This window comes from Lissotriton vulgaris, chromosome 4_1 (assembly GCF_964263255.1).
Source record: "Lissotriton vulgaris chromosome 4_1, aLisVul1.2, whole genome shotgun sequence".
Classification (NCBI taxonomy): domain Eukaryota; kingdom Metazoa; phylum Chordata; class Amphibia; order Caudata; family Salamandridae; genus Lissotriton; species Lissotriton vulgaris.
The window spans coordinates 1,657,251,050-1,657,268,179 of NC_141691.1; the positions used below are offsets into that span (position 1 = coordinate 1,657,251,050).

Here is a 17,130-nt window from a genome sequence, read left to right on the forward strand (position 1 = left end):
TGGGCCGTTAGACCAATCTAGGAGCCTCCCCCCAGGAGTGAATATGAATGCAGGGATGAATTAGCAACAAGCAACCTGGGCCCAGTAGTGAAAAAATCTAGATGGGCTGGGGCCTCAGGTTGTCTTGAAGGAAAAAGAGCCCCTGGGTTAGAAGGGGGGCCTGTGGTCAGAGGGATGTGGGAGGTGGGAGGGGGTGAGGACCTATTCCCCATGCTGCCCAGATGGGAAGGGCTGGATCTAGAACCACGCATTAAAGAACAGTGCTGCATCATTCAAGAGACAAAGGAGAGGTGGACCAGGATGTGCAAGGCCAGGGATCAGGCTACTGCAGAATCTCTGGGGTGGGATGGGATCCCCCTATTGGGGAGCAGGAGGGGGGAGAGAGGTAGGGGGACAGGCAGGCGTGGGCCAGTGGGTCTGGGTCTCCGATGAACAGACTCTCCGAAAGGGGACAGGGACCGCCTGCATGGCGGTGAGGCCCAGTGGGCACAGGACCCCCAGGTTGAAGCAGCCTGGGGGGGAGAGCGAGACCAGTGATTGAGGCTGGTAGGAAAGTGGTGATGCCAGCGGGGCACAAGATGGTCCCGGGATGCTGGCCTGAAGCAGTAAGGGGGATTGCAGCTGTCTATCCTCTGGCAAGGGCGCGCGCAGGTGGACCAGCAGTGAAAGATGACTCTGTGTAGAAGGAAATGCCTATTCAAGGAAAAAAGAGAATGGTGCAGTAGCCTGTGTATGGTGCGTTTGAGAGTAAGGCTGAGCTGGTGCTGGAATATGAGGATGAAAGCAATGAATGGGAGGAGGGAGAAGTACGAGATGATGAGGAACAGGTTGCAGCGTGCTCCAAAGGTAAAACCCACAGTAAAACGGAGCAACAGCAGCTGGGGCAAGTCAAAGTGATACACAGCGGACTCTCAGTTAATGGAGACTGGTTGATGGCATGGGATGGGGAGACACGAGTTTGAAAGGGAAGACCTGTTCGTCTGTTGGAGTGGGTGAGGTGGTAGCAAGGGGCATAGGGATGTCAAAAACAGTTGCAGCTGCGGCGCCTGTGGCAGACAAGGTAACAGATGGCGCTAAGTATTTGGTGGTTGCCGATGTCCAGACAGATACCAAATGGCAGATGGGAAAGAAGGGAAAATGGATGACAAACAGGACTGGCATTGCTTTAACACATGCAGAGGGATCTGGTGCGATAAAGAGGAATTTCTCTGAAATATGCATGATTTGGACTGAGTTTGTGCTTCGCAGAGTATGGAGGGGGGCTGTCAAACACACAGCTATCAAACAGGCTTGCTGGAAATTGAATAGGGCCATGGGGGTTTTTTGCCGGGCAAGAGACATCAAGGTGGTTGCGCACATGGGTCTTAGGGAGGAAGAGTCGGTCTTGTTCAGGGATGATGGGGTGCACCTTTCCAGCTGGGGAATGCATATTATATGATGGAACTGCAGGATGCGGTCAGTAAGTTGTGGAATTAATCCATCTGGTGCCGCAGGGAGTACTGGGCGAAAGGTGCACAGGCTCTCCGGGGAGGGGTGGGGGCGGGCAGGTATCCTCCCTATGGGGGTTCCCTGGTTTGCAGTACTTTGGAGGGGTGGTGAGTCACATACAGGCAATCCACCTCTAGGAGGGAAGGGTGCACAGGTGACTGATTGCGGGGCGGTGGGTGCAATGAGGAACAAAGGAAATTCAGGAGAGGATATTTTGGAGGGTAAGAGAAGGTGAAAGTGGGGATATGGAAGGAGGTCAGAAAGTGAAAGGGGAGGAGGGAGGAGGATGAGATGGTGTTTGAGAATGACGAAGGGCTAATTGAACTTTAGGTTTTATGTTAAAGAAGTTATAGTTGCATTTATGTAATGTTTAATAAAGTTTAAGTGTTCGCAACCTTGTCCTAATAAAATGGCCTTTTACGCTTCAAGTGACCGCGTGGAGTGTGGTTATTGCACAATGCAGTGCGCGATGTGTGGAGAGCTGAATCAGGAAATGCATTTTCAAAAGGAGAATTTTAACAATAGTATTTATAGTGGTAGAGAAATCTGCATGGTCTACATCAGATTTGGAATGAGAAATTAATATGAAATTTTCACTGAAATTCTCGATTAACATTTACATTGCAATGGAATATGTAATTGCGGCATAGGTTTATTCTATTTGACCTATTTGTCACAACTGGCTTCTAATAAGTAAATCACACATCGGTATTATAAAGGTGTACAGCTAATCTCTACTAAATTATTCATTATGTGGCAATCTTTTTGTATTCGACTTACCGGAGTACCTGTGAAGGTAACAGGAGGAGACTGCCAAGAGATGCTAAAGTTATTGCCATTAGGGGTAAACTTTGCTGATCCTGGAATATTCACTGGAGAGGTGGCCTGTCAAAGAAAAAGCAGAATATTTTCTTAACTCTTTTAAAATGGTACTTGCCTTCATGACAGTTTGGTTGCAATACCTGCAGGAAGTTTATACACTATAGCTCAGTGAATGTGTAAGGAAGCAGCAGAAACATTTTTCCATTATCTTTAGACAGGAATTGAAAACCACAGAACCCTAAAGCCTACATTTTGGAAGACCTTTGTCAAAAGCCTATTTTGGCACCTGAAAGCATTGCAAATTAACAACAAAAGGTTTCAAACTTTCTCAATCAAGCGGTCAATTTGTGCAATCTGGACACACCAAAGATATTTTAGGTCAAATCAATTAAGGTTCGCGGGCGCCACTCACCGCTATTTGGTTTCTGTGAACTGCTGCTTACTCGTGCCTGGCGAGGGATCTCTACCTCCGCTTACCGATTGTGTTCTGAGCTGCTGTGCCTGAGCTGACGCTGTCTTTGTTTGTTGCTCCGTGGCGCGCCTCCCCTTGACTCGCTGGTGTGAGCGTGAGCTGCAATCCGCACGCTCTGCCTGTCGCTCCCAGTTGGAGTCAGAAGGGTTGAGGCAGGGCGAAAAACTACAGCGCGCCTAGCCTGGGGGACTGCGAGGACCAGAATTCCAAGCTGGGATCAGCTGGTTCCTCTTCCCCCAGGCGACACGCCCACGGACACGCCCACTGACGAGGCAGGACAAAGCTTCGTGACACCCGCTTCGCGGGCGCCACTCACCGCTATTTGGTTTCTGTGAACTGCCGCTTACTCGTGCCTGGCGAGGGATCTCTACCTCCGCTTACCGATTGTGTTCTGAGCTGCTGTGCCTGAGCTGACGCTGTCTTTGTTTGTTGCTCCGTGGCGCGCCTCCCCTTGACTCGCTGGTGTGAGCGTGAGCTGCAATCCGCACGCTCTGCCTGTCGCTCCCAGCTGGAGTCAGAAGGGTTGAGGCAGGGCGAAAAACTACAGCGCGCCTAGCCTGGGGGACTGCGAGGACCAGAATTCCAAGCTGGGATCAGCTGGTTCCTCTTCCCCCAGGCGACACGCCCACAGACACGCCCACTGACGAGGCAGGACAAAGCTTCGTGACACCCGCTTCGCGGGCGCCACTCACCGCTATTTGGTTTCTGTGAACTGCTGCTTACTCGTGCCTGGCGAGGGATCTCTACCTCCGCTTACCGATTGTGTTCTGAGCTGCTGTGCCTGAGCTGACGCTGTCTTTGTTTGTTGCTCCGTGGCGCGCCTCCCCTTGACTCGCTGGTGTGAGCGTGAGCTGCAATCCGCACGCTCTGCCTGTCGCTCCCAGCTGGAGTCAGAAGGGTTGAGGCAGGGCGAAAAACTACAGCGCGCCTAGCCTGGGGGACTGCGAGGACCAGAATTCCAAGCTGGGATCAGCTGGTTCCTCTTCCCCCAGGCGACACGCCCACGGACACGCCCATTGACGAAACGTTCAAAAATCAATTAGTCTCCCGCGACGCGGGACGCGCGCGGGACCAAGCGCGGAACGAAGCCCGGACAAAGGGCGGGCCGTCTGAGGCCGTCCGGGGACGACCGAGGACGGGACGGGCCACCCCACTAACGTCCAGCACACGAGGAACTTACTCAACCAAATACTGAAACCGACTTGCAAACTTCCCCCACTCTTTACTGATCAACTGTGACTGTGAGAGAAAGTTATTACAACTACACAAAACCAGCTGCGACTACTATAATCTATAAAGTAGATTTCCGACCCCAATTATGAGGGCTCTAAAAAAACTACGCTCACGGACAATCTACATGAGGCGTATGGGAACAGACGCAGCTGTAAGAAAATCTGTAGACAAATCACTGAAACCTGGACAAATATCAAGTACTCCAGCTATAAGTCAATACTTCTCTACCCTCACCAAGAAAAAGTATCTATCTCCATATTCAATTGATGATCAAAATAAGCTGGATCCCTCAACAAATAAGGTTGAACATGATTCGTTACTTTTTTCAGATCAAAAACCCTATAAACAAGGTCAGATAACAATCGAAAGTAATTTGGCAAATATCTCTCTCTCGGAAGAACGTCAAAAATCATTCCCAGATACGTCTCAAATAACATCTATAACACCTATAAAAACCCAGGACAACGACTTATTCTTCGAAGTATCTGTAAATCATAACACGAAGACCGAAGAAGAAAAAACTGAAATATCACCAAGTCAAAAACATCCGCTAACCAGTTCACCAGAAAAATCGCCTAACCTTTATACTAATCTGGCCAACCTATCTGACCCTAATTTTATTAATCCTAATTCTGTAAATACTGTCTCTCCCCTGTCAAAAGCACTCTTTTCATTGCAAGAAATCTTGGAATCAGTACTAACTCATCTTGGTCAAATTCTAGCTAACTCGGACGATACTTTAGACGTACAAATAGGAATACTTAAATTCCTGGTTGAAGAAAAAAAGAAAAAAGATCAAACTAAAGTTTCACCAAAACAACCCGGAGCAGTCGATCACAACAAATAGATGATTTTCATAAAAATGGAAGTGCGACCCCAAAACAACAGGAAGCAAGTACGCAAACGAACGACGTACTAATAATTAAGACTAAGACTAAGGGACTAAGAAACAAGGAAAAACCTCTCATCACATATTCACTTAAAAAACTGTTCAAAGAAGAATCAGAAACCATCACCGAAAGCAAAACTAAACATTATCCTATCTTTTCGAATAAAGTATCGGATTATAATCGAGATCAGATTAGCGGGGAAAATAAAGCAGAGTCATCGGGAGTTACTGCTGAACAGGATCTCAGCCAAGGAGGACAGTCTGAAAAAAGTAATGCTAGGGAAAAAGCAAAAGGGAAGAAGAAGAGAAAACCTTTGAGGAGAATACAGAGAAAAAAAGGGAATAAGCTTAAATTCCAAAAATTCATTCCCTTAAATTTGGTGATCTCTCCGGAAACTCAACAAATACCGTCAGCAAAACCCTTAAACCCAAAAGCAGACGATTTTTGTCCACCGATAGAAAACAGATCAACTACGCAAAATATCATGGACATAAAAGAACTACTTGATAATAAACCTCAATCATGGGAAGTAATTCCATCTAAACACATAACTATTGAAGAACTATTTCCCTCAGATAAGGAGCCGTTGAACCGTAGTAGAATAATCAATCTCTTACAAGAAATACCATCCCTGAACTCTCTGACAAGCAAAGAAATTGACCTAGTACTCTTTCCAATAAAAGAAAATAATAAACTAGTACAGGTATCTTTTTATTCCCCAGTTTTGCCTGGAATAATAATCAGAGAGAAGGAAATTCTACACAAAAATGGCTATGATGTAATCTCGGTGGAAGATCTTCAAACCAACAATCAAAACAAAGGTATATTAGGACAAATTAACAGAAGAAAAGAAGAAAACAACAATTTTAATTGGGGAGATTCAGCATTAAATATTATGAGGAAAGAGTCACTTAAAATACAAGTAATACCAGGTGAGAGGTCAGTATGGTCCCGGAACTCAAGCTCTAGTAACACTGAGAACTCAATAAAATCGTGGGCATGGTTATCAGAAACCTTAAACAGCAAAAAAACGGTAAACTCACAACAATATCAAGTTTAGCAAAGGTCTGACGTTATTGTCCTGGAACTTGGCGGGGAAAACTGATATAAAAATGAAACACGCAATTAAAAACTTCCCTGATATCATTGCCCTCCAGGAAACATGGTTAACTAATACCTTTACTCAAAAAGGATACTATGTATATGAAACTTTGGCAAAAAGATCTAGAAGGGGACACGCCAAGGGTGGTCTGGCAATATTATTAAAAGAAGATCACTCTTGGTCACAAGAAATAATTGATACAAACATAGACAATCTACAATGCTTAAAAGTATCCCTTAGAACTCAAACGTCAGCCAAACTTGAAAAAATATTACTTTTCAATATCTATGCACCTCCCAGTAATAACAATGATTCGCTGTTTGACCGCCTAATGGAGATTATCACTCATATCATTGAAGATCAATCTCACTTGCCATATATTATAATGGGAGACTTGAACGCTAAAATTTCAAACTGTGAGATAAAGAAATGGGCTCGTCTTTTCAAAGAGGAATCTTTGGAAATATCACTCCCTGAATTCCCAAAAGGATCTAAATCAGATAAGAGAGGACGCGCACTATTATCTTTTCTCTCCAGTATTAATGGGACTATACTAAATGGTAACATCAACGGTGACATACCAGCATCATACACAAGGAAAGGAAATGGATCTCCCTCTACCTTGGATTATCTTATATGCGGGATCGAAGAAAAAGAACAAATGATTCAACTATCGATTATATTCAATGAGGAAAGTGATCATGCTCTTCTAAACCTTTCAACCCATTGGATTGCACAGTCCTCCTTTTATAACCAGCCAATATTTCATACAACAAAAATGGAAGTAAACATAACGAGGCGTCGCATTTATTGGGGGACAGAAAATCTGGACTATCTGAGGCTATTCATTTCCGAAACTAATATGTTGACTACCATATACTCAGATGATCTTATAAAGAATTTTGAACAATTAACAAATAATCTCAAACAAGCTCTGCAAAGTAAGTTAGAACACAACAGATCAGTAAAAAGTAAATGGAGAAGTAAGAATAAAAACTGGAACCAACCAGTCGTAAAGCAACTCAATAGGTTGTTACGCGCCCAGTATCTGAACTTCTCGTCAGCAAACAAAAAGGAAATCAATAGATTAAAGAATCAAATACGACGAGAAAAAACTAAACAGAAAAAACTGAAGCAGGACTTCAATTGGATTGAAATCCGACAAGCAGCTAAACAAAACAACCAGCGCAAATATTGGACACTGATTGCAATAATGACGGGATCCAAAAAAAAGCTGGAAGCAACTCCTGTTTCAGAAGAAAACTGGGATATTTATCTTCGTGAGCTATATAAACAGAACAAGTCTATTAAAAATGAAGAGGCGGAAGGACAAATTGTGGAAACCAAAGATACTAAGATCAATAAAACATCGGCAGTGTCAGTCTCTACGAATATCAGGAAGGCAAGGAGCACGGGTGCATCTGGCCCCGATCAGATACCTATCAAGGTTTATCAAACCGATCATAAAGAGTGGGGACTGGTGCTCTCGCCGCTATTTAATTATATATTCGACAGTGGCCAAATGCCAAACTCCTGGAAAGGAAGTATTATAATCCCGATTTACAAAAAAGGAAAAAGAAACATACCGGGAAACTATAGGCAAATTGCCCTCATGGATGCTGCTGGGAAGATTTTCGCAGCAGAAATCCTGGATAGGCTGAAAAATTGGGCTTTCTCATTGGGTCTGATCCCTAAGTTTCAGTCTGGATTTCGCCCAAACCACTCAGTCACCGACAATGTAGCAATCTTCCAGACAAGTATGCATCAGGGAAAAAACAAACTATTTACGCAGCGTTCATCGATTACTCGACAGCTTTCGATCGAGTGGATAGACCGACCCTGTGGTCAAAGTTAAGAAGAATGGGCATTCCGGAACAGCTATTACATTTGATAGTGAACCTACATAGTGACACCTGGTGCCGTGTCCAAATGGGGAGTGACAAGGGCCTATCGAAGATAATACGAACATCAAATGGCCTGAAACAAGGGTGCCTCCTGCCTCCTGGCTCCAATTTTATTCTCACTGTATTTAAGTGACCTACCTTCCCAACTACAACAAGGGATATGCACTCCTCCTAAGATAGCCACTGAATGTATTCACTCCCTGCTGTACGCGGACGATATAGTCATGTTTGACCTAACACCTTTCGGACTACAAAATCTTTTAGATATTTTATACCAGTATTCTATAAAAAAATTTTTAACACCAAATACAAACAAAACAAAAGTGGTTGCTTTTTCAAACCAGAAGAAAAGGGTAAGGTACGAATGGAAGTTGGGAGGTGAGAAGCTAGAACAAGTAAAGGAGTATACATATCTGGGCAGAATTTTCTCACAAAACATGAGTAACATCAATCAAATCAATCACCTGAAAAGGAAAAGTGACCTACATGCTGGGACTTTGTCCCGCTTATATTCGGCCACTGGACAAAGGCATTTCTCTGCACTAATACAAGTCTATCGAGCCAAAATTACACCGGTCCTGTCTTACGCCTCGGAATATATTCCTTTTAAACAATGGTCCTATATGGACTCAGTAGAAGGTAAAATATTAAAAAATCTACTGAAGATCTCTACATCTACTCCAGTACAGGCATTGAGACTGGAATGTACTATCACGAGTGCATATGCTACAGCCATAGCCAGTATTATAAGGTGGGCCTATAACCTTCTTCATTCTAAAGAAGGCACTCTACGAAGTTTATTAAAAGTAGAGACATTCAAGACCAGCTCTACCCATCTTACCTTTTTAAAAAATATGCGAGAGGCCCTACAGCTTGCAAAAGTCAGCGTGGAAATTTTGTCTACGTGGTCACCAGCTCAACTCAAACTTTTTCTAAAAAACTTCACCCCCAAACTGAGCTACGAGATTGACCACTTACATTGCAATAGACTATCGTCATATAAGAACTATGCAGCCTCCCAGGAATATAAACAATGCCAGCCTTATTTAGAGTATACACTGAAACACGGTGCAAGGCGTGCAATTATGATGTTGCGCCTAGGAACACTTCCTGTACAAACCTTAACTTCCTCCTGGAGGCCTGACAGTTCTGCTCTTTGTACCCTTTGTCAAGGGGGCAACCAGAATTTGGAACACTTACTTTTTATATGTCCAAATGCAGAAATAGTAAATGCAAGGTTAACATGTCTTAAGCCCATCTATCGGACCTGTAGGATCGTTAACTCAAAGGACTTTTTATTATTATGCAAAAGCCCTCCTAATGAATTCGTCTGTTATAGAATTTTTAAGTTTTTGAAAATTTCATTGAAAATGTATTAAATGGAAAGTATAATGTATATTTTATTTTGTGGTCCTCGAAAGAGTACCGTAACAAAAATAAAAACTTTTGAACTTTGAACTTTGTTTAAACCCCACAGTTGTTATTACATGCTCCCAGACAAAAAAGATCAGCTTGAAGACTTAGAGGTACAGTGGATAGGTTTTGAAATATTCACTAGCCCTGGAGTCATTTGGTCCTAGATTTCTGTTTGAGCTACTTGCTGTTCCCCGGCCAGTACCCCGATGTACCTGCTCAACTAGCAGGTTCCTAGCAACACCTCCAACTGTCCCAAGACTAGAGGGGAGTTTTAATTTTCCTTTTTTCTTCAGCCTGTTTGCTCTTCGTAGGGTGGGGCTCAGACAGAAAATAGGCCCACTAGTAAAGACACGCTGTTAGGTGTTTTGCAAGTTATGGAAGGCTATATGGATTTGAGATTGTAAATGTAAATGTAAATGTACAGGTATTTATATAGCGCAAATCACCGAGCGGTTTCTAAGCGCTTGCTTAGGGAACCCATCCTGGTATTCCCCTGTGAAGTAGCCCCGGCAGGGTATCCGCAATGTGAAAGCCAGAAATCCCGCCGCGAGGGGCCATTGTGGAGATTAAGCAAGCTATTGCCCAGAGTCGCAGAGTGTGAACCCATGAATCGAGAAGGCACCGAAGCGAGAATTGTCGAGTCCATGGACATTTTTAGGACTCAAGACCCCGCCGAGCCGGGAATTGAACCCTGGTCCCGGGCTGACCTCTGCTTCCAGGTCTGCCTCCTCTAACCAGTGAGCCACACTTCTCCACTTTGCTGCAGACAATGTTTGTTGTACTATCAGGGAAATCAACAGTAAAAACCTACCAAGCAGACCACAAAACAGGCCCAAAAGCAGCTCAAAAACCAGCCTATACACTCACCTGTGAGACCAGCCTGAATGCTGCATGATTGCCTTATAACTTGCCTCACTTCTAGAGAGCGCCTGTTGTGTTCTACCAGAAGACAACACATACTCACATAAGGACAACTGGGCCAAGGAAGGAAGAAACAGAACCAAAGCTCTACTGTCTTCCCAGGGTACCCAAAGATGTTGGAGTAGATGGCACTCACTTATCGTGACTTGCTTCATCATCGGCGCCTAGCCACATCGTGGATGGGGAGTGCTGCCAGAGCGGACTCAACCAAAAGATCTCTGGGAGTTCTTAGATAAAATATAGACTGGATAATGCAGGGATCTAGAAGAGAGTGATGGGTAGTGACTATTAAAAACAATTTGAGTAAGTGATTGCCATATAAGCCAGTCCAACCCTGGCTCTCCCAAATGCCTCGTCACACAAAAAGGTGGCTTACGGTGCACAGGGTGTGCCTGAGACTGTACAGCTGACGTTGTGGGTAGCTTGACTTAGCATGGCTCAAACCCTGCAGAGAATGGTAGTGTCCGCAGTCTGCCTCATGGTGAGCAGGCCCTGGCAAAGGGTGGGCAGAGTGTGACCGAAGATATTCAGGGCTTGGATGAAGGGCAGGTGGCTCTGAGGGTGAGCTAGACATGGAAAGGTTTCCTGGAGGGATACTTGACAGCACGCATAACATAGATGAGGCTAACATGGTTGGAGGTAGCATAGCCACCACGCAATGTAACTGCAGAACGGGTGTGATCCTGAGAAAGCAACACATGCACAAAACACAATGGTAAACTCAGGGATTGCTTTTCCCCACCACAATGAGGTGGGTTCCTAAATATACGGGTCCAGTGAAGCCGATAATGCATAATACGAAACATATTAATTTATAACACAGTGAAAAGTCTCAGGATGCTGCTCCTTGTGTCTCCTTTCAGTCCTCCACTGAGAAGATTGATACGGGTAACATTTTATTTCTCAGGGCCTCCTTCTGACTTAAAAGGCAGACAGCAAGAGCACACAGTTGTGAACTTCTGAACCGTCGTAAAGTGCCGTGGCAGACGCAAGCACTTTCAGGCAATCTGCAGCACACATAATCCTGCTGCTTACAGTCAATTTGAGGTGTGCACCTTGCAAATTTTGGTTGCTGGACAAAAATTGCCTCAGCTTTTTCTTTGTAAATGATCGTGAGCTTTCAAATGTGTAGTTTAGGAGAATAAAACTACAAGACTGTCTCAAATTATATTGGTTATTGCTTTGTGTAAAAAAATAAAAATAGTAATTTTAAGGTAAAAGTACACAAACATTTCAAAAGTTTTAGTTAAGCAATGATTCTCTGCTATTTACAGTTTTTTTGGTACTGAAATTAACATAGACTGTTCAGCATAGCTGGCTGATGGCACTACTTTTGTTTCTGTATTGTTGAGCGCAAACTACATAGTAAGAATATATCCGATTCATCAACACAACACAACCCATGTTGCATGATGAGTATTCTGCCACTTAGTTTAAAAAAAAGTCAAAACATATTGAAATATAGATAGGTAACAATGAGTTGCAGGGATATTTTGCACCAAGAGGTCCTGAGTGACTGACATCAGATAGATAGAGTAAACATCAAGAGCTAATCTCAACTTGGTTATGATGTCATACATAACCCTGGGGTGAAAAATATCAACATTATTAATTTTTACCTATTTATAACTTTGTTATACATTCTCACACAAAATAATCTTCCCCTGCCTTCACCTGCAGGGGCAGAGAAGTAATTGGGGGGGGGGGGGGGGGGGGGGAGGGGTGAGGGCATACATACCATGACCACTCCTCCCTGTTTAAAATGTATTAAAAAAACCTGCCCATTCGCCACCCGCCACCCACCCCACCACACTCTGTTCCTTTACTTCCCATCCCCCACTTGAAGCTTTGCTCTCTACGCTACATCGCAGCAGAGAGCCAGCACTACACTGACAGGCTCTCTGAGAGGGCACTTTGGGCACATCCCTTGAAGTCAAAGTAGGAAGAAAGTGTGCAGAGTTGAAATGGTGCCTAGTGCTGATTGATCTCCATGACCTACTGCCTCAAAGCTTCCCTTGGCATCCAGAAAAGAAGAGAGTTACTAGACCGCAGTGACCGAGTAGTAAGATATGGAGCAAAGAGCTAAGTGTTGCAGCATACGGTTCATTAGAAACATGTTCAGTCTGACATTGAATGCACCACTGCATTTTGGGTGCTTTGCATTTTCATCACAGTGTAATCAGAACGATTGACATACAGGCAATGGCATAGCTCAGTGTGGAAAGCACACAAGCTGCAACAATCAGAGGACGAAAGAAAGAAAAGGAGGAACTCGTCTGGGAAGGCACAATATATATATATTTTTTTTAAATAATTCTTTATTCGGTTAATCACGAAGAAAACCATAAAAGAAACAGTCAGCAGAAGAAAGTCCATACAAATACGAGTGATTAGAAAAGACATTTCATAAGAACATTTACACAATAAAAAAAACTGACATATGATTAAAAAAGAGAGGATTTTTGTTTTTTTAAAAGTCATTGTTTTTTCTAGTGCATGTTACTAAAGGTTTTTTCTGTGGTTCATGATACATTTTAAAAAGTTTAAGACCAGGTAACAGACTTCTTCAGACTCTAAGGTTTGTAGTCTAAGAAAGGCCGGTCGACATTGTCTGAGGCCCCATCGCCTACATAGCGGGAGAATCCAACGTTTTCTGTGAGGATGGTAAAATTTGCAAAACATGATAACGTGGATATTAGATTGAATTGATTTCCCGTCGCAGGGACACGGGGGCATGCTTGATTCCCAGGCCTTATTTAAGAGAAAAGCGAACAGTCTGAAAAAAAGGTTCAGTCTGAGCCTGGTCAGCAGCATCCTCTCATATATTTTAGTGTGCCAGGTAAGGTACGGTTGAATGCCAAAAGTTTGCTGAACTATATTCGCGTGAATCACTGAAGGTTTTACAGCATCGGTTGACAGTCTTAGTGTTTCCAGATGTCGTAGTGCAAGTTCCTTAAGCTCCTTCTTTGGGAGGGCGACAATCGACTCTGGTTGAAGATAGTATTTTTCAAGCCCAAGGTCGGTAAAAAAGTTTCTAATATAACGGAGCCACTTCAATCTAAAGGAGTGGTCGAGTGACATTGTGTCAGCCACTATCGACTGAGATAACGTGTTTGTGTCCGATATCCAGATACGCCTCGACAAGAGCAATGGCTGGATTTTGAGAAGATCCTGGAGATAAGGAATTCCCAGTTCCATGTGGGAGGCGTAGGTTGGTGAACCTTTCGGAGTGGCAAGAAGAAATCTTATAAATAAATTTTCAATTTTTTGTAGGGCTCCAACGTCTGTGTGACCCCAGACCCCTGCTCCGTAAAGAGCAATCGCCTGGCACTTGGCATTGTAGATTCTCAACAGTTCTGCTGGGCGCCTCCTTCCCAGTTTCCGTGAGAAGGTCTGCAAGGCCGCTATTGAACGCTTAAAAAGATGGCATCTCGCGTCCACTGCTGGTTTCCATGTTAGCTTGTCGTCTATCATAATCCCGAGGTATGGATATTGTGTGGTGATCTCAAGTGGGTGACTATCAAGGAAGATGTTTTTTGTGCCTTTCTTTGCCCCCCCGTGATCATGACAAACGTTTTTTTTACGTTGACCTTTAAGTCCAAGGCGTTCATGAAGGTGGTGTATCTATTTAGTGAGTGCTGAAGTTCGCGCGGCGTTCGGGCCAGGATGACGGCGTCATCCGCGTAGAGGAGTGCTGGAATCGGTCTCTGTTTCATTTTTGGGAGGTCCTGGGCCCCCCTCAGCATCTCCTCCTCCAGGCCATTGGTGTAGAGTGAGAAGAGAAAGGGGGCCAAAACACAGCCCTGCCTGACTCCTCGCTCCACACCAAATGACGCTGTCAGCTCGCCATTCTTTCCGAAACTGACTCTCGCCGAGGCCCCAGAGTACAGCTCTCTCAGGAAATCCAGCAAGGAAGGATCCACATTCATTTCTCTTAGGACTGTCCATAGTTTGGAATGTGAAACACAGTCAAAAGCGGCAGACAGGTCCACATAGACCATGTATACCGTGGTTTTCTTTGCGTGCATGTATTTGGCCATTATAAGACTAAGGTTGAGTGCCTGCTCTACTGTCCCAAGGCCTTCTCTGAAACCGAATTGTAGATCCGAGATAATGGCTTTTTCCTCGCTCCACTGTTGTAGTCTCTCCAAAATGACCCTCCCCACCACTTTCCCAAGGGAGTCCAAGAGGGAAATGGGACGGTAGCATTTCGCATCCTGTCGGTCCCCTTTCTTGAAAATGGGGGCCATGATTGATCTGGACCAGGAGTCTAGAATGCCCTCGCTGGCTGCAGCTGCGCATACTCTTGCCAGGATAGGTGCCCAGAGCTCCTGGTTGAATTTGAAAAGGTCAACAGGGACACCATCAGGGCCCGGGGCTTTTCCTGTCTTGCTTTTTTCCAAAGCCGCCAAGATTTCGGAGATGTCAAAAGATATTGGAATTGGGTATTGTACCTCATTATAAAGGTTAGATGGGTGGTCTGTGGTTCCTTGATCTTTGAATATATTTTCAAAGTGGGCTATCCAAGTTCCCTCATCTATGGCCACCTCAATCTTGGGAGAGTTGTTGTCCGAGAGGTATGGGGATCTGACCGTTCTCCAGAAATCCTTACTGTTTTTTGATAGGGAGCTCTTGTCTAGATCTTTCCAGAGTTTCTCTTTCATTTGTTGTAGTTTTAGCTTGTGTTCCAATTTGTATTTTCTTCTCAGAAGTTGAATAAGGCCCGCATCTCTTGGTTTTTTATGAAGGCCAGATTTTAGGTCAGTTAGAGCTCTCGTGCAATTGTGGTTAAACCAACCTTTTCTTTCTGGATGTTTGTTAGTTGTTTTCCCCGTGAGTAGTCTCTTGGCTACTGCCAACATTTCTGCAAAATTCAACAGGACCTCTGAGTGATTTAACGCTGGGTCCAGACAGTTAATAATATTTGGATACGCCTGATTCACTAATTTTTTTGTAAGATTTTGTGGGTCGATCTTTTCCCATTTTATGGAGTAACCATTATGTTTTCGTAGTTGCAGGCTGTCTTGGGTAAGAGCTTTTGCTATATCTGTGACCTTAGATTTGTATTCTGATGGGTGGAATTCAATCTTTAATGCATAGTGATCGCTTAGTGTGTTATCCATTACTTGGTGATCTGTGACCGTTGTAGAGAGACCTTGGGACAGCAGGATGTAGTCCACTGTTGTTTGATGGCCTCTACCCACGTAAGTTGGGTTAAACTGGTTTTTCTCCGCCTTTGGGGAGTTAGCGATCAATAAGTCGAACTCTGACAGGGTGTTATTCATAGCATTGCCGGATTTATTGTGGACGAAGTGGGCTAGTGGAACGTCGTGGTCGTCCACAAACCCACAACATTGGGTGTCTGCCATTGGGCATGGGTGAGTGTTAAAATCGCCTCCCCAAATAAGATGAATCATTTTAGAGTTGTCCTCCCGGTGTTGTAGGCCTCTTAGTCTCTCCTGCATGTTTTCAACGAAAATCAGGAAGTCGTTTTCCGTTAGATTGTTATATGAATTAACAAGAGTGATAGTGTCTTTGTTTACAAAGGAGAGGGAGAATATCTGGCAGTTAGAGTCAGTGAAAAGATTGGTCACTTTTAAGTGGGATAGAGTGTTAGAAATGTAAATTGTTAGTCCTCCTTTGGGTCGACCTATTGCACTTCGGATAGCTGGTGAAGAATAGGTTTTGTACCCCAGTAGGTGGAGCTCTGAGGTTGCCCAGGTCTCTTGAAGACAAATTATTTTGCCTTGTTCTAGGAAGTTCACGGCCACGGGGTCTTCGATCTTTGTTCGTAGGCCCGCCACATTCCAAAATAGGAAAGGTATTGTGTGGGGATTCACTTTCAGGGCTAAAGTTGGTAAGATCGTTACAATGTTGTTGCTTAGGGGGGGGGAATGTAGCAAGTTGGGGCTAGTATGTTCTGTATCCCTTGATGGTCAATCCACCATTTCTAAGGGACTGTATCTATTTGCTAATGGAATATTGTACCAAGGGTCCCATCTGGGCGGTTCTCTACGGATCATCCTCTGCTGTTGATATCCCCATTCTCCCCAGTTTACTCCCTGATGACGTGGATTTACTATTTGCCAAGGGTTTTCCTGCTCCCGAAAGCGAGAGGCGCCATATTGTCTATTCTCGTAAAAAAATAGGTTGGTGCTGGGGTGGTTCGACCCAAGGGAAAACGGGGTCCTCAAAAAAGTTATTATTTGTGGTTTGAATAATGGGATAGAAGAATGAAAGGGGTTTAATTCTAATTCCTCCATTTAAATTGGATTGATCCCAGGAGCTAATGTAGTCTGCCGCCCAGGGGTCCTCAAAGGTAATAATGATGCAGTCTCCTGAAAATTGTTTACTGCCTTTCCCCACCCAAGGGGTCCTACGTAGTGAGGAAATCCTTCCATGGCAGTTTGGTGGCATGGGACGATTTGTCTGTAGCCAATGGTGTACTTTATTTTTTAAGGACCATGGAGGTTCCGCCGTGTTGGTAGCTAGTTCAGGTACTCCAATCATGACCGCTACGTAAGGGGCGGCCTCAGGGGGAAGCTCAGTATGAGCTCTAATTTCTCCAGTCCCTCTTAGGGTGTTTCTTTGGGTTGGTTGGGAAGAGAAGTTGTGTGCCGGGGTCTTGGGAGGAGCGGTTTTTCTTGATGCTGGTTGTGACGAAGAAGTTGTGGATGGCCCATTATTACTTTGTTTTGATGTGGTTGGCCCTGTGGTCGTAATGTTTAGTGTGCTTGAGGTCGACGCGACTGGGGGTGTTGGGGTAGGGGACGATACTATTGATACTACTGTCTGTGGTGTGGTTGTTTGGGAAATGGTGGATTTTGCGCTAACGCCCAAAGGATTTGAGAGGGCGTTATGAAAAGGATTTGTGCCCCCTTT

General features: G+C 44.3%; 1 protein-coding gene across 1 annotated transcript in view; it reads right to left on the bottom strand.

Moving 5' to 3' along the window:
- Positions 1-17,130, bottom strand: part of ZNF704 (zinc finger protein 704) — a 580,699-nt gene that overhangs the window by 77,464 nt on the left and 486,105 nt on the right. The window contains exon 7 of the mRNA XM_086966998.1: positions 2,269-2,373. Within this exon, the coding sequence (XP_086823124.1) occupies positions 2,269-2,373 (105 nt within the window). The remainder of the gene's footprint in view (positions 1-2,268; positions 2,374-17,130) is intronic.